The 16,029-nt window shown below is 43.7% G+C and overlaps 1 protein-coding gene across 1 annotated transcript in view; it reads right to left on the minus strand.

The window, feature by feature from the left end:
• Nucleotides 1-4,353: 4,353 nt before the first annotated feature.
• The window catches only part of SYNJ2 (synaptojanin 2), a 68,672-nt gene continuing 56,996 nt past the window's right edge, over nucleotides 4,354-16,029 (minus strand). The window contains exons 20-27 of the mRNA XM_009907186.2: nucleotides 15,291-15,369; nucleotides 13,890-14,058; nucleotides 13,370-13,522; nucleotides 10,672-10,806; nucleotides 9,208-9,320; nucleotides 8,650-8,758; nucleotides 7,164-7,366; nucleotides 4,354-5,499 (exon numbers count right to left, since the gene is read on the minus strand). Coding sequence (XP_009905488.2) covers nucleotides 4,711-5,499; nucleotides 7,164-7,366; nucleotides 8,650-8,758; nucleotides 9,208-9,320; nucleotides 10,672-10,806; nucleotides 13,370-13,522; nucleotides 13,890-14,058; nucleotides 15,291-15,369 — 1,750 coding nt within the window. The 3' untranslated portion in view covers nucleotides 4,354-4,710. The remainder of the gene's footprint in view (nucleotides 5,500-7,163; nucleotides 7,367-8,649; nucleotides 8,759-9,207; nucleotides 9,321-10,671; nucleotides 10,807-13,369; nucleotides 13,523-13,889; nucleotides 14,059-15,290; nucleotides 15,370-16,029) is intronic.

Genomic DNA, 16,029 nt, shown 5'->3' on the forward strand with positions numbered 1-16,029 from the left:
CTGGAACAGTGTGGAACAGGTCCAACCACCTGGTTAACAGCAGCAGAATGTCAGGGAGGTAAGGGCAGGAGAAAGAGAGTAAGGCAGGAAATTCCACCCCCTTAAATAGGGTTGTGGACAGGAAGTGGAATAGACTTTGACCTCAGGACCCCTTCTCCTGGGAGGGGGCCAGGTCTCTCTGCCCACCTGGGTCAGGTTTCTTTGCTCACCTGAGGCTGGGTTTTTTCTAGCCCACCCCTCCTGGGCTGGGCTTAACCCAACACAGCCATGAAGCTGTAACTGCTGTGATTGCAGTAGTGTAAACTGGCTTTAACTGTGGTTTGTGCTTCAGGAAGAGCAGCTAGCTCAAAAGGAGACATTTCCCATCTGGTAAAAATGTCAATTCTAGACAGGAATAAAAAAGCAAAAATGTTGTTTTGTCAGAGTGGAAATGCTAAACAATGTTTTTGGTTTGGTTCTCTTTGTTTGTTTCAGTGATCACCCACCTTAAAACGCTCAATTGGGCAGTTACTATACCAAGGGGAACCACTGGCCCACCCAAACGTGAATGCAGCTGAACAAGGCAGGTTGCCTGCAGCAACTTAGTTGCTGTAATGCAGGGTCTTGGGCAAGCTTACATGGTGTTAAGTCTCTTGCCAAAGTCTTTCACATTAAATAAGCATACAGATGCTTATATACTTCCCTCTGGCAAATCATTCACACCTGGCTTCACAGCCAGTGTCCACAGTTTTTAAGATTTCCAAGTGCTGGATTCACAACATGAAAAATGTCATGAGATAGCTACTCCCTAGCAGAGATTATAAAGCCCTCAAGACTGATAGCTATCATTGAGGCTATTGGTTGCCATTGATAATGTCCCAAAGAGATGGGCAGCCAAGCTGAGAACAGACCTGTGTGGTGGGTCCCCTAAGTTGTGGATGTCAGGTAATGATGGTTCAGGTTACTTGGCCTCTTTCCAGATTGTGGTGGGGCCTTGCTTAATCTTGAATGGGGGGAACAAGATCACCACCTTCTGCAGTCTGAGTTTTCAGTAGTGGTTTCCCAAATGCAGAGCAAGTCTGGCCCTAATTAGCCTCTCCTGAGCTGGAACCTGTGGTTGCAAGCACCTGTCTCTGAAAAACCACTTGACTGGGGTGTTGGGCACCAGTGTGGAAGATAATACATTGGGATAGGAGATTCTGTGCTGTAACCTTTTCTGCTGGACCCTCCCTTCCTTTCCCTCGATTTGCTGCGATTGAAGAGTGTATGCTGCCACTGATAGCGTAAACCGGCTGGCTGCAGGGATTCATACTTCAGTGGGCAGCTTGCCACATGCACAGACATCAGATATAATGCTAAAGGCCAGATACTTCTCATATTCAAGGAGAGTAATAAAGCAGATTTTATTTAACTTGTATAAATCCACTTTAATTGGCTTTCCTGCCAACACTTCCATTAACATGTAAATTAGCTGTCCTAGAGCTGTTAATTATCTTTGCAGGAAATGTTGGATATGGTCATATAAGGTACTCTTTTTTTTTTTTTTTTTACTGCTATTGATGTTTTATACTGAAATGTGCCCATAAATATTCACTGTAATATTTTGAAGAGGAAGATGAAGAGGCTGAGGGTCTGTGTCATCTTGTAGGGAGACAACTCTCTGGCTTCAGCGTCACCAGGCTGCTACCACACTAAACTGACACTCCCCTGAGAAGCTTGGCACTGGGTTTGTGTTGGTTTGGTCTTTGAAGGTTCTGGGGATTATGTGGTTTTTTAGGGTGCAGAGGAGGATGGCAGGTGCTTAGATGAGGGCAGCATCCTCTCTTACAGGACATCTTAAGTTCAAAATGTGGCGGTGCCAGTGAAACAGGTAAGCCTTTCACGTAAGGAAAGGGCTGCACTCCCAGTTTGCAAGAAGCTGAGAGCAAGCCAATGAATTTTATGGAAAAAAAACTCAAGCAACTTGGAAGCTTTTTAAAAACATCTTCCCCACAAAATAGATCTGAAAATGAGGGTTTGGGGTTTTATTCAGCTTCACCAACTTTTTAAAAATGCTTTTTTCCCTTTAATAATAGAAAAATCTTGATGCTCCTCTTAATGAGTTACTGTGGCAAGCTGCAATCTGTTTGTAATTTGTAACTGCCTGCTTTGAACAAATGGCATCTACAGTTTTACTGCACAGGCCGGGCAAAAGCCTGTGCAGCTAGGGAAGGCAACAGACACATTAAGCACCATGCTGAGAAGCATGACTCGCTGGCTTGCTAATAAAGGAGGGATGATGTCATGATAAAGATGAAGTCTGCTTCTGAGCTAAGCAGCAATACTTCATGAGTCAGCCCACTGTGCTAAGTGCCCTGAAACACTGGTGGAATACTGGGTAAGTATAAGGAAGAGAAGCAAAGCAGGCATGCAGGAATACTTACCTGGAGTTTCTTCAGTGACTAACAGGGGGTCCCTTCCTCTAGCTAGGCTGTCATAGTCTGAACCCTGCATCGAGAGCATCTTTTAAAATCTTTGTTTGCAAGAATCTGCACAGAAGATGTAATTGTTGCTTCCCAGTTAGTCTTGCTATGTGCACTGCAGCTGCCTCTCAGGTATGCTCCCTGTATGGCTGCACCTGGGCAGAAGCACTCCAGCAGTGCATATACTGCTTACATTTGTCCTCAGTCTCAGGATGCACTTGCCCATGTCTGCTTTCATTTCTTGGCCCTCCTAGCTCATGCTCAGGGATCCTAGGGTTTCTCAGGGCCCTCTGCTGCAGCAGGGCTTTACCACAGCTGCTGAGGTGAATGGGAAGCACATGGCAGCTCCTTCCCTGGTACAAAACAGATGGCACAGCCAATGATCAGCAAAAACACACAGTGAGAGCAGTAGCTCTACACATTTCCACCCTCACCAGCATACCAGTTTGGTGTCCAAACAGAGTTTTACTGTGAGTGGGCAAACTCATGTTTAGGCTGTAAGAGACTGTTCCTCTCTGCAGGAAGGTTCTGCTGTCCTCAGTCATGTAGTCCTGTGTTTATAGCTTAGATGAACAACAATGTGCCCTTGTGGCCAAGAGAGCCAATGGTATCCTGGGATGCATCAAGAAGGGTATGTCCATCAAGTCTAGGGAAGTTCTTCTACCTCCCTACTCTGCCCTGGTGAGACCACACCTGGAATACTGTGTCCAGTTTTGGGCTCCCCAGTTCAAGAGAGACAGAACTGCTAGGGAGAATCCAACAGAGAGCCATGAGGATGATTAGGGGATCATCTCCCCATGAAGAGAGACTGAGAGCCTTGGGGCTATTTAGTCTTCAGAAAATTGAGAGGGGGACCTCATCAATGTGTATAAATATCTGAGGGGTGGGTGTCAAGTGGAGGGGGCCAAGCTCTTTTCATGCACAGTAATAAGGCAAGGAACAATGGGTTCAAACTTGAACACAGAAGATTTCACCTCAACATGAGGAGAAACTTCTTTGCAGTGAGGGTGACAGAGCACTGGAACAGGCTGCCCAGAGAGATTGTGGAACCCCCTTCTCTGGAGACTTTCAAAACCCACCTGGATGCATACCTGTGCAGACTACCCTAAGTGATCCTGTTTTGGCAGGGGGGTTGGACCTGATGATCTCTTGAGGTCCCTTCCAACCTCTGAAATACTGTGATACTTTCAGGACGTAACAGTCTGTTGCTCTTTCCTCATCTGCCCTGTGGACACAGAAGACATGGCATTTTCTTACAAATCAGCAGCATGAGGGCAGGGATGCTACTGAATTACTAAACTGCCTTTAGCATAAGGCATTCATATGCTAATGACCTGTGTCATCAGCAAGGCTCAACTGCTCACCCTATTTTCACAGTCTCTGACAGAGAATACCCAAGCAGACTGCAGTGTTTCTTCAGAAAGGGGCTGTCATTGTGAAGAACTGTGGTAGAAAACCAACTAGAGCCTTCGCTCTCATAGGCTGGAGCAGTATTTAGAGAGGCTGCTCAGTCCTTTTAGACTAGCTGAGGCATGTTATTACAGCATAACACTTAAGAACATCTGTTGTAATATGGGGGTTTACTTGCCTTGTCTGGACTAAAACCTGGTGTTTCTTTCTGATGTGGGGATGCCACAGCCTCTAGCACACACAGGCTCTACAGCCCCAGGAGACACACCTTTCATTTTACTCTTCATGCACGAATGAATTTAACAGGGTAAGTACTAGGGCCTGCTAACATGGCAGCTACCTAAAACCTACAAGAAGATGCTGTCTAAGCCTTGTTTCCACAAGAAAAGCTGAATAGCAGAACAAGACCAGTGTTACTGCTGTAATTATACTGGTTTATATCCCCCTTTTGGATGCTTGTGCCAGAATAACTGCAGCAGTCTAACTCTTCAAGGTAAGGGTGCTTTATTCCAAGTGACAGAATTTAATTAATGTATAAATTTCACAGGAAAATGTTTTTAACACCTTTCCCCCCCCCCATACATCATTACATGTTCTTACATATGATTTTTACCTGAAATGAAATAAAACATCTTAAGATGGATTAATGAAAAGAAATAACTTAGAATAGAGGACTTGTCAGACAAGCAGTAGATAATGTTAGGTTGGACATGCTCTGTGCACTTCCCTCCAGGGGCAGTGTCTTTAAACATGAAATGTAGCATGGACACACAATCTATTTGTTTAAATAAAAATGTTTGTGCAAAAGACTTATTTTGCATCATAATTCTTTTTATAGGAACACTGAGGGGACAAAATGTTACAATTCTAAGTCAGTCTTTGTCTTCAAGGTGGTTTTGTTTTGCTCCATGACAAGCAGTTTGTCGAGCCCTTCTGACAGTGCACTGCTGTCTTCGTCATCACTAAATGTAACCCAGTGACTGAAATCTTTCAAGCTGGGGTGTTGTAAATTCTCTGGAGCATGTGCTGGAGAAGCAGCTGATGCTGCCTGTATGGAAAGAGGGTAGGAAGAATTCATGTCCAGGTCCAAAAGATTGGTTTTCTCTGGAAGGGAGCTGGTGCTGGAGAGTTGTGGACACTGGCCCTCTGGTACCGGAAGGCCATGAAGGTTAGCCATCAGTTCTGCAGCATTTGGTGCCCACTGCTTAGCTGTGTTGTTTTCTGGGCTGGCAGAGGATGTAGGAGCAGAGAAAGCAGACTGCATGGGGATGTGAGCATCCTGAGTCTGGGGGCAAAACCTAGGATTGTTGTTGTTGGAATTGAACATTAACCCACTAAAAAGTGGGTTGTCACTGCTCTGGAGAACTTGCAGATGAAGAGCTGCAGGAGCTGACTTCTTTCTTCGTGGTGGCACCTTTGGGGCAAAGGAGGCATTCAGGGGAGGCAGTGCAATTGCCTCAGCTGTGCTTGCTGAGGGAGGCTGCCTTTCACTGCTCCCTCTGCTCTCTTGAGGCTTCCCAGGTTGTGGTGTTCTGGGTTTAGGGACTGGAGTAATCTTGGTTGGACTAAGAATAGCTCCAGCTTCTACACCAGGCTCTGGCAAGCCAAAAGGAGACTGTTGGTCAAATTGCTCTTCTGTGTTCATAGCCTAAGGGTGGGAAGGAACAAGAAATTTAGGAACAAAAAGGGTCCTTAAATTCTGAGTCACTACTAGTGCAAGTCTTACTGATGGCTTTACAGAAGAAAGGTGACAGCACTGGAAGAAAAAACCTTGGAGAAGGCTTGACAGCACACTCGTAGACTGTACCTGCTTCGTTCTGTTCTCACACATGATGTTCATTTACAGAGTGCTATCCTCAGACAAGGATCCCACAGCCTGTTTGCTTCCTGAATAAGAAATACATTTGTTTCTGAACATCATGTCAGGATTTTGCTCTGGGACAAATTATCACAGCTAAGAGTTAGTTATTTGCAACATCTCTCTGCCAGCTAGTATGATTTAAGCAACCATGCACAGAGAGGGCTAAATTAATGGGGCCATTAGCCCATGCCTTTGGGTATGTTCTGAGGCTGAAGGATAATTAGCTTAAGTTAACCCAAGAAATTCATTAATGACTCTGTCACATTTCACTGATGGTAGGAACTGAAGCTGTAAGTAAATTCAAGTACAACCTAGCATACATTCACCGTCTATAAAGTAGCAGGGGCCCAGCTCAGACCAAGAGGGCAGGGGCTGCTGCAGATTTCTTACTCTCAGTGTGACCCTCTTAATGCAGTCAAAACAGTCAATGTTTCATGATGGATACATCCCCTGCCACTTTGTCTATATGTTGCTGCTAAGCTGCCTACGTTTGACTGTGTGCTTTTTTCACGATAGAGATGGACTGGGAACAGGTTTTGAAGTACACAATTCCCATCTGAATTCACTCGGAGGAATAGAAGTCAAAGAGAGATATTCCTGCAGGAGATTTCATATAACTGATACCAAAATAGCAGCCCCTCACAGCACCTTTCAGGAGTGCCCTGGGAATGACTACAACATAAACAGAGTGTTCCTTGCACAAAGTCCATGGTAGAGAAGTGGAGACTGCCTTTACAAAGGAACGCAAGGCAAGAGTCCTAACAACTTAGAACAGAACATCCTAGCAGAGGGTCTGTCAAAGGAAGAGTAGAAAAGTTTTATTTGTCTCTCTTCTGTACTTCAATTGCTTTCACCATTAAATACTCATTTTAGCAGCTCTAGAGGTGAGTAGCTAGTTACATCTATTGTAGACATCTGACAGATTAAAACCCCCAACATCTACAGGTTTGTATTTTTAAGAAGCTGAACTCTTGAGTAGGATCCAGAATCTAAAGTGAAAGGCTGAATCTCACTATAAGGTATGTGAGAAAAGTTACTGTTTCTGAAGAGGTTACAGAACAGCATACTGACAAGCTGCCTCAAATCAACACAAAGCAGACCACTCAACATGTGGTCAAAAGTAAGTACTAATAAAGAAGGGATGAGTCTTAAATGCTGACAAGTTTTAGACAAGCCAGAAGTTACAAAATCTGAGAGAATGAACTGACAACTAGAAAAGCTGAATATGGCTGAGTAAGAAACTGAAGGCTCTCTTTCCTTTCTGATCTCCGAGTATGTTTTTATGCCATGGTGATACAATTCCCCAAATCATTTTCATGGCTGCTGGATAAGAACTTTAAATGACAGGACTTTGTCTAACAGTTGAACTGTTTTGTTTAACAGTCCATGCCTCTTGCCATCATTCACACTGTATAATGGAGGCCGGATGCATTTTGCTGCAGCTATCTTACATTTTCTGCCTTGACTCCAGTCCTTTGCACAGGTACAGGCTTCTTCAGGGCTGGAACTTTGGGTGGTGGGCGATGGGGCACAAGCACTGCTCCTGCCTGTGACCCTTGAAGTGATGCTGACTTTGTGATGGTGGGAAGAGGGTCAGGTTTGGTGACCATTTGGTTCCTAGCTGGAGCAGGCTTTACTGCATCTTCCTGTAGTCCTGAAAAGCAAAAACAAGTTAGTGTCTTGGCTGGATCAGAAAGCAGCTTCAAGACAATTTCTTTCACAGTGGTGTTTCCCAAAATGTGCAGGCCTACAGGGAACATGCCCCAGCTAGGCAGGAACAGCCACAGACCTTTTGCAATCCCATCACATTTGTAAGAGGCAGATAGAGAAAGCTCCCATCTGAAACAGCCAGACCAGCAGTGCTCTGCCGCCATTTGGCCAAGAGGATAAAACACTTGTGGGGGCTCAAGTCCTGAGTCTCATTTTGTCCTGGTTTCCTTATCTAGATAATCAAGGTAATGATGCCAAGCATGCCATGTACTTTGGGAAGAACTGTAAATGCCAGCTGTCTGTACAGCACAAGGGATGAAAAGTGCTGCTGACCAGAATAGTTTCCTTACTGACACTGAGTGGGATGCTTCATTTGAAATTCAAAATTAATGGAGACTATATCTGACTTAAAAACCACAGTACAGCACTCCAAGGAACAAACATCAAGATACCTTTATGATATTTCTAATAAAACTGGATTATTCCAAACTGCATTTAGTCTGTTTACAAATGAGAAGGGATGTTCTTCTAAACCTGAGGGCATGGCAAACTGAGGTAGCTGTCTCAGAGTCATACTGCATTCTTTTTCATTCGTACAGCACCAGCAGAAAACTTGCAGCCCTACAGGGTATATTCACACTGCCTAAGTTTCAATACCTGAGGTTGTTTCCCGCCTAACGTGCCCTTGCTGCCTGCTCCAGGGATTACACAGACAGCCTGTACAGAGTAGCCTTTTAGCCTTAGCAATTCAATCCAAAGTGGTGCAAGCTTCTATCTAGGTTATAACTGCAGCTGCTGTCCAGATGTGAAAAGAATCCAGGTCATTTCTCCCATAGCCATATTTGCTCTCTAGTCCTGCTTGGAATAGTGACCATGTGCTAAACAGAGCAGCAAATATCCTTGATGGTGCCTGTGTTAGCTCAGAGTTGCATAAGTTTAGGAAAATACCATCTTTTAATTTTTCAGACTAAATCTGGACATAAATAGCCCAAGATGCTCCTAGTAACAGATTCTAAAACAAAATATACAACTTGAGTCATCATGAATGAAAAGTTTAGTATTATCAAAACTGACAGAACACAAAGTTCAGTCTTGCAGGAATGCACATGTTCAGGGTAAGCTTCTGCAGAGAAATATGTGCATTGGGGTCATGATGGGACAGGTGGATACACCTACAGTTTTCTTTCTTTAAAGATTTTTAGAAGTCAGTTAGAGAGCTGTGCTCACCTCCTTTAGCTTCCATGAGACATCTAATAGCTTCTTCTGCTTCCTCAGCCGTGGTGGTTTTGATCTGCTTGACATTGTAAGGTTTACTTATTCCAGTCCGGACTTTAGGCTTTAAAAGAAACAGGACAATAAGTCATCCTGGGAAAACTCTTTTTCTCTTGTACACCTGTAATCTTACAGCTAAGCTCACACACCTGTAAAGTTCTGGTTCTGCCAGTGGCTATTCAGCAGTCTATAAATACCACAGAAAAGGTGGGGAATCTTCTGGCTGATGCTACATCTTTGTCACCAGCTGACAGATGGCTGATGGCTTACTGCCACAGCTTAGCCCTTAGCCATCCCCAGCAATTCAGTAACACTTGCAGGGTCTAGCAGTCCTACAGGATAGTATTACAGCACAAGAAGTTCATCTTAGCTTTTCCAGCTCAGGCATGTGATAGACTTCCTTCCTTGTATGAAGGGTGCATCATATACATGATGCTCTGTGTCTACAAGGGTCTATGTTGGTGGGGGAGAACAGGACAATGCTAAGTGGCCCTGTTGAGTGGCAGAACTCACTGGCTGCTGAGGGGCTCCAGGTAGCAGCTTTGCCATTGCCAGGATGGAGCAGTTGGAGTGGCTTCCTGGAGAGAGGGAACCATCTGAGGGAGACTTTTTGCCTGATGTTCCAGCTGAAAAAGTAATAAAACCATCTTTTTACACTTACTTTATCTGCAATGCAGAAAAACCAACGTGCTTTGAAAAATAAAAGAAAAATAGAAGAGACACTGTCCCTTTCCTTGCCTCTCCAAAGGCAGACATAGTAGGCAAGATCTGTAGGACAAAAGGAACCTTGAGTCCCTCTGCCTGAATGCCAAGAACAAGACAGTTTTAAGAGGAGTGATGGTCTTAGCTGGTCTAATCTAAGATTAAAAAATTACTCTCAACACAGAATAAAATGCTGAAATCCTGAACTGCATCAGGAAGCAACTTCCTAGTTAGTCTTGCTTTCACTTAATTAATTTCATAATCTTGGCTGAGCATTAATATTCCAGGCAGAGAAATAGAGATACCAGTGTTGTCACTTCTGTGCAACTGACTCAGAAATGAATGAGAACTATCCTGAAGCACTCATCTTTCAGCTGCAATTCTGACAGAACCTTTACTTTAAAACTAGTGAATACACATAGAGACTTTTGGGCTGCAAGAAAAATGTGATGTATAGCTTGCATCATCTAGAAGGAAAAGGTGATTATGCTCATCTAGCAATCAGCATTCATCCAGAAGCAGCCACAAAGACAGAAGCAAGCATAACACTGATGATACCTCAGAGCTCTGGTAAAAAGCATTGCTTCCCCTTTGCACCTCCCTGAAAATCATAAGCCACGTTGTACTTCTTTCATAAACACAAAAGCAAGGAAGAATTGCTTGCAAAGTAGGAAAGGTCTGCCTGGGGAGGTGGTGGAGTCGCCATCATTGGTGGTTTTCAGGAGGAGACTTGATGGGGTGCTTGGTGCCATGGGTTAGTCGTTTAGGTGGTGTTGGATATGATGATCTTGAAGGTCTCTTCCAACCTGGTTTATTCTATTCTATTCTATTCTAAAGGGCAATATGTTGTTCAGAACAAGTATTTTGCCAATTCTTTTTAAAAGAAAGACTATAGTTATACAAGAAAAACAAACCAACCAACCTGTAAGAAAGCACTTGGTGACTTTGGAAGTTAGCAGGCGTAAACACTGATATGTATTTTTATTGCCACAAAGTGGCTGGTCAACTCGCCACCCTGAGTGATGAGTTAGTGGGAAGCATGTGGGCCATTCCAGCCTCACTGAAGGCATTGCTCTGCGGAGTATCTGTCATCCTAAAGACAACCTTCCCCTGCTGCTAACTGCAGCCATAGTCAGGCTGAAACAGACTGGGAAGCAAGTCCGAGTCCCTCAACACCCTGACATTTCAGAGCAAGGTATTTACTTGGTCACCCAGAAAAGTCAGGCAAAACTGCTCAGCTGGGGCCAGCAGGACTCTGAAGACAGTTGAACTCACCAGGAGGGGGAGGTCTCTGTGGCGGCTGAAGTGGCCGGGGCCTGGTAGGAATGGATAGAGACCTGCTTGGAGTCCGGTGCTGGCAGTCCCCGCTTGCCTCCAGCTCCTGCTTCAAATCGGCCTGGCAGGTATCATCTGGGGAGATTGCAGAGAGGAGCTGTATGAGATCCCCACAGGGTGAGGTCAGGAGTGAAGAGATTATGAATGGCAAGCCTCAGCCAGGTATCTCAGCAACATGACATGGCTCCTTTCACAGTACACTGCTCTCCATGAATGTCTCCCCACTCCCACTCCAGAAAACACGAATCCTTTTGTCAAACACTTCTCTCTGTTTTTCCAGCATTTGTGCACTGTTTGTGCCAGCACAAAGACTGCCTGCCTTGGATTTCAGTGTTACCAGGCACTTTGTTAGATGCTGAGCTTTTCACAGCCAGACTTGGCATCAACTTGCTCTTATTCAAACTGTGTCATGGCAGTGATGAGGAGGCTAGTTGTCAATCCCTTGTTCTTCTTTCCTGAACCCAGGAATTCCCTCTGAGGGTCAGACAGCTTGCAAAGAAGAACTGGTTTTATACCAGAGAAAAGTCTCTCTGAATGGCTCACTCATCACATCTCTGCTTTCCAGCAAAATCTCCTAACAGGTACACCTGCCTCAATCTACCAGCCCTTGGCTGCACCTTGCTTGACTCAGCTATTACAGTCTTTTATCCCATCCAAGCCTCTCTGACAGTAAGTAGGAATTGCTTTAGTCTCCCAGTCTGCTGAAGTCAGGGCTTTCTCTTCAGTCCTCCCACCTCAACATGGCTGCCAAGCCATGCAGCTCTGGTTTTTAGGGCTCCAAAATCCACTGGGTTTCGTTTTGTGGTCTGCAGAGGATGGTGAAGAAATTGCGTAGCAGCAGTCTCTCATTCTTCAGGCATTTTTGCACAAGTTCCTGTTTTTCAGAAAGCTGTGCTCTGTGGGGAATACTCAGCTGCCTCACATCTTCCTGCTCCCACTCAGCAGTGGATGGCAGCCCCAGAGACACAGCCTGTGATCTGCCTAAGCCACTTTCCCTTTCCCTGCATTTTCAATACTTTTAAGCTGCAGAAAGGGGCTCATCAGTAGGATCCAAGGAGTCATGCAGCTGCCTACATGCCTGGCCTGCAATTCTGGCAATAATGATGGACACAACACAAAAACCTACCACCACCGCTCCATCTCTTCCCCTAAAAGGCTGCTGGTGTTAGGCAATGGCTCCCAGGGACATGAGTTTGATGAGGCTATGCCCTTCTCTGACCTCAGAAACATACACAGACACTGCTATGCCTGTCACCTCCATCTGTGTGTAACACCAGCTATACAATCATCTTACCTTTCATTAGGAGTTACTCAGGCAGAATTGAAAGCTTAGGGAGGCATCTGAAATTGCAGAGACTTTCAAGATGGATTGAATATATAATACTTCGAGTTGTGTGAGATCATGACACCACCTTGACCTCCTTCAAACTATACTTTATAATCTCCATTTACTTTGGAGGGTTTCTTTTTGAAAAAAATTTAATGTTGGTGAAAAGAATCGGTGCAATTCTCTCCACCTTAATGAATCATCACACAGGAGGCCAGAGGTGTCTGGAGAGCAAGGCATCCTATAATACAAAGTGATTGGCTTCACAGTATTTAGTAACGACAGATTACTCCTTGGCTCAGTGCTAGGCTTCTGGGTCTGGCCACACTGCACCCAGCCTATGACTCAAGGTGGGCAAGAAAGCTGTGTTATCACTTTGACTGTTTGGAAAATCTGTCTGTGTAAGCTCAGGAATTTTATTTAATCTTTTTGAACTCTTACTTCTGACTCAACCTTTGAAGGTATTAAAGTCTTTCTTTTATGTCAGAAGACAAAGCACTTCTGAGAGAGTGTGGAAAGACAGCTACTAAATTACTTCTGTCAAGGTGAAGTGTTTAAAATGTGACCCAGCCTGTCAACACAGCACATCCTGATCATATCCCAACACAGGACCACCACTGCCCTGGTTAGTTCTTGCTGCTGAATCCTCTTCACAACTTTATCTTGTCTTTACCAAGTCATTTCACAATAGTGTACAAACAAGCCGGGTGACCAGGAGAAAAAGGTATCCCCTTTATAAAGCACTGTAAGAATGAACAGACCTGTCATGTGAACCTCAACTTCTTCAGAGATAAACAATTAAAATAGGAAGAAAGGAGGAAATTTAAGCTTCTTTGAAGTAAGACATTTGAACACAATGTCCTGGGCTGTCCATCTTACACCTGACTGCACTGGCACAGTTACTGCTCAAAGGGCAAGGCCAAGCTCAACATGGTTTGATTTCCCCTGGCCCTCATCAATAAGAAAACAATGGACAATTTTTTGGTTTATGCTTTGTTGCCAAACAACACCAAATGGATAAAGGGACTTGATTTCTCCTGACTATTGAAGGAAAACAGCATTTCTCAGCATTCCTGCTTTGCTCTAGGCTAGAGAGAAGGAGGATCTAAGCTTTATTATTTGTATTGCCTTAGGGCCTAGGTCGTGTTACAGTCACTAACTCAAGGGGGACTGAGCATGAACATCTCCCAAACAAATGAACCTTACCTTTAGAGGACCTACAATGAAAATACAAATAATGGGAAAACAGAAACCAAAGGAGAACAAACAACAAACCCATAGGCTTCAGTTTAAAGAATGTAGATAATTTACCTTTATACAGCTGTGGGTTTTGTTCAGATCTGTTTGAAGGATCTATGGATGTGAAATGTTCACAGCCCTCAGGCATATCTTCTGCTGTATCTGCTACTAGGTGTTGACACAAAGCATCATCTAAATAATCGTCTTCATCCTCGACTACATCACCTGAATTAAAGTATCAGATAACAAAGACATAGTGAACAAATGCATCCTCTCTCTCTCTCTACTACCAGTCAATTAATTTAGTATCTGTTGGGCAAGCTCCTTATGTAACCCATGTGCAGTTTCTATACAGACAACTGTACCACACACTGGATTTGCTAACATTCTAACATTAAACCAACAGGATGATCTGAGCCACAGTTCCTTGCCCAGGCACAAGGCTGAGTCATGACTTCAGTTACAATTCTCTTTCAGAGAGGTGGCTGCATTACAAAGTAAGATATCATTAACACTCATACTGTATCTTCTCTGTTTAACCAAAGTCAGCAAAGCAGTTTCTCACAACTTAGCTCAGAAACCTGCTGCTCACCTTCTGAGTCATAGTCCAAACTTGAGAAGTCAAAATTTTCTTCCAGAAGACAGGAGTTTGCCGTGGGGGACATGGGGACAATACTGTCCCGTTTTCGAGCAATTTCCTCCTGAAGACCCTTTAGCCAGTCCTTGGTCTTGGGCCGGATCTTCACTGTTCTGTCTCTGACCTAATGCAAAGGAAGAATTGTTTCCCCTTTGCCAAGCTATTTTACAAAATGAGAACATCTGAACAGAATAAGCAAGTGCTGCCAGAATACTATGTAACTGCTTCAGAAACTGATAGTAGTAAACCTTCATTTCAGAAGGTAAATTAAAAGGAAGCAGTCTTCCTACTCTGATCACCATGTTCTCAGACTGCAACAGTACTCTCGAGAGAAAATCAGTTTCACAGCTCAGAAGCATTTGGGAAATACTTGAGACATAAGTGTAACATAAAATACCATCAAAACAATACTGTAGTAGTAATAAAGGTGTGAAAGAGTTCCATTTTTGAGCTTTAAAGCACACAAGGATTTACTACCTGATGCCATCTCTAAGGAGACTCTCTGCTGAGAAAACCCCATATATGCTGGTTGGTGTATATGGAAGGTATATCATTACACAGATTAAGACCATGGCTGCTTACATGTGTCACTCCATGACATTTAGGGTAAGATGTAATCCAAGGCAGCAGCTTTGGCAGTGAAATTACTTTGGAAAGTTCCTGAATCAGGTGCCCAGCACCTTTACACATTATGCACATACAGTTGTGTTAGGGTCTGTCTACAAATCACGTTGATGAAATGATACAAATTAATAGATAGTACAAATAAGAGAGAAGAATGAGGGTTAAATCTATCACTTCAATGCTAAGTTTACAGTGCAGCCCCACAGTTTTGCCAGCACAGATGAGGAGGGTGATGAATTGTAGAGTATGTGTGTGGGAGGGAAGAGCAAGGGATAGGAAGACAAACACTACTGCTAATGCTGAGCTTGTCATGGAAGCTAATGAATCATGTTGTTTCAGCTTAGTAGAAGGAGTTTATTTAATACACTTAAGAGAGAGCAAAAAAGTCTCCAAACAGCAATTGTGAGGATGCTTTGGCAACAGTGTAAAGTTACACAATCTCAGAAGAGCTGCTTGAAGTGCCAGAACAATGACCAAGTTTATGTATTCTGCAGTGGTAATAGATACTAAGCACTGCTTAGAAGCTCCAATGAAAGTTACCTCCTGCCCTCCCAAAATTGAAAAATAGCATAAAAATCTTCTGCAGCTGTGAAAGCTAAGGATTTTGTGAGCACTAAGTTTCTTTAAAATAAAGCTACCTGACTTAGCTAGAAACTCAACTATCTCATTCTAAGCCATCACTTTTGAGAAATTTGATACAAAATTACTATTATAGGTTTGAGAGAGTCTTACTTTGACACCATCTATATCCATAACACGAAGAGCTGACTTGCTGTCTGCAAATGTCACCAGCATTTGACCTCCACTGATCCTAGTGAAAAAAAAAAAAAGCAGAGGAGAGAAAACACTGCATTTTACTTCACTATTGAATGAAAAGCCTTGAAGGCAAGCATGACAGTTTTGTGCAGCTATGTAGTTCAGTTCAGTCCTATTTTCCTCACAACTTTATTTTCTGGAGAGAAGCAAGTGATCTACCAATCCCAGTTGGGCTCTTCCTCTCCTTCATCCTCCCTTGTGTGACCCCAGAACTCTGCCCTTTACTGCATCACCCCTAAAGCAGCAGAACAAACCTCTCAGCAGCTGTTGACAGGATACCTAGTCTGATATCCATACGCCTTTGTTACTAACGTAAATGGCTCTGCATATCCCTTGCCTCAGAGAGGACATGATGTTCCCAAAGACTAGCTCACCATGAAGCTCTAAAGCAATTCAAAACTAAACAAAATCACCAAAGCACGTTCTTGCTCCTTTTCTTCACAAGCAAAGTGGTGCTGCTGTTCCTGCAGAGCTGCTTTTGAATCCTCAACTTATATTTGGTACTTTGGAAAAATATACAACGGGTCATCGCTTTTCTCCCTTAAGAGAGGTCAAATACAACATAAACACGTTTCTGCTCTGATTTCCCAGGTCAACTGACAGGTCTTCTGCCTGTATTTCTCAAAACAGAAGCCTCATAGCTATGCTGGAGCTC

The sequence above is a fragment of the Dryobates pubescens genome, chromosome 6 (assembly GCF_014839835.1).
Source record: "Dryobates pubescens isolate bDryPub1 chromosome 6, bDryPub1.pri, whole genome shotgun sequence".
Lineage (NCBI taxonomy): Eukaryota > Metazoa > Chordata > Aves > Piciformes > Picidae > Dryobates > Dryobates pubescens.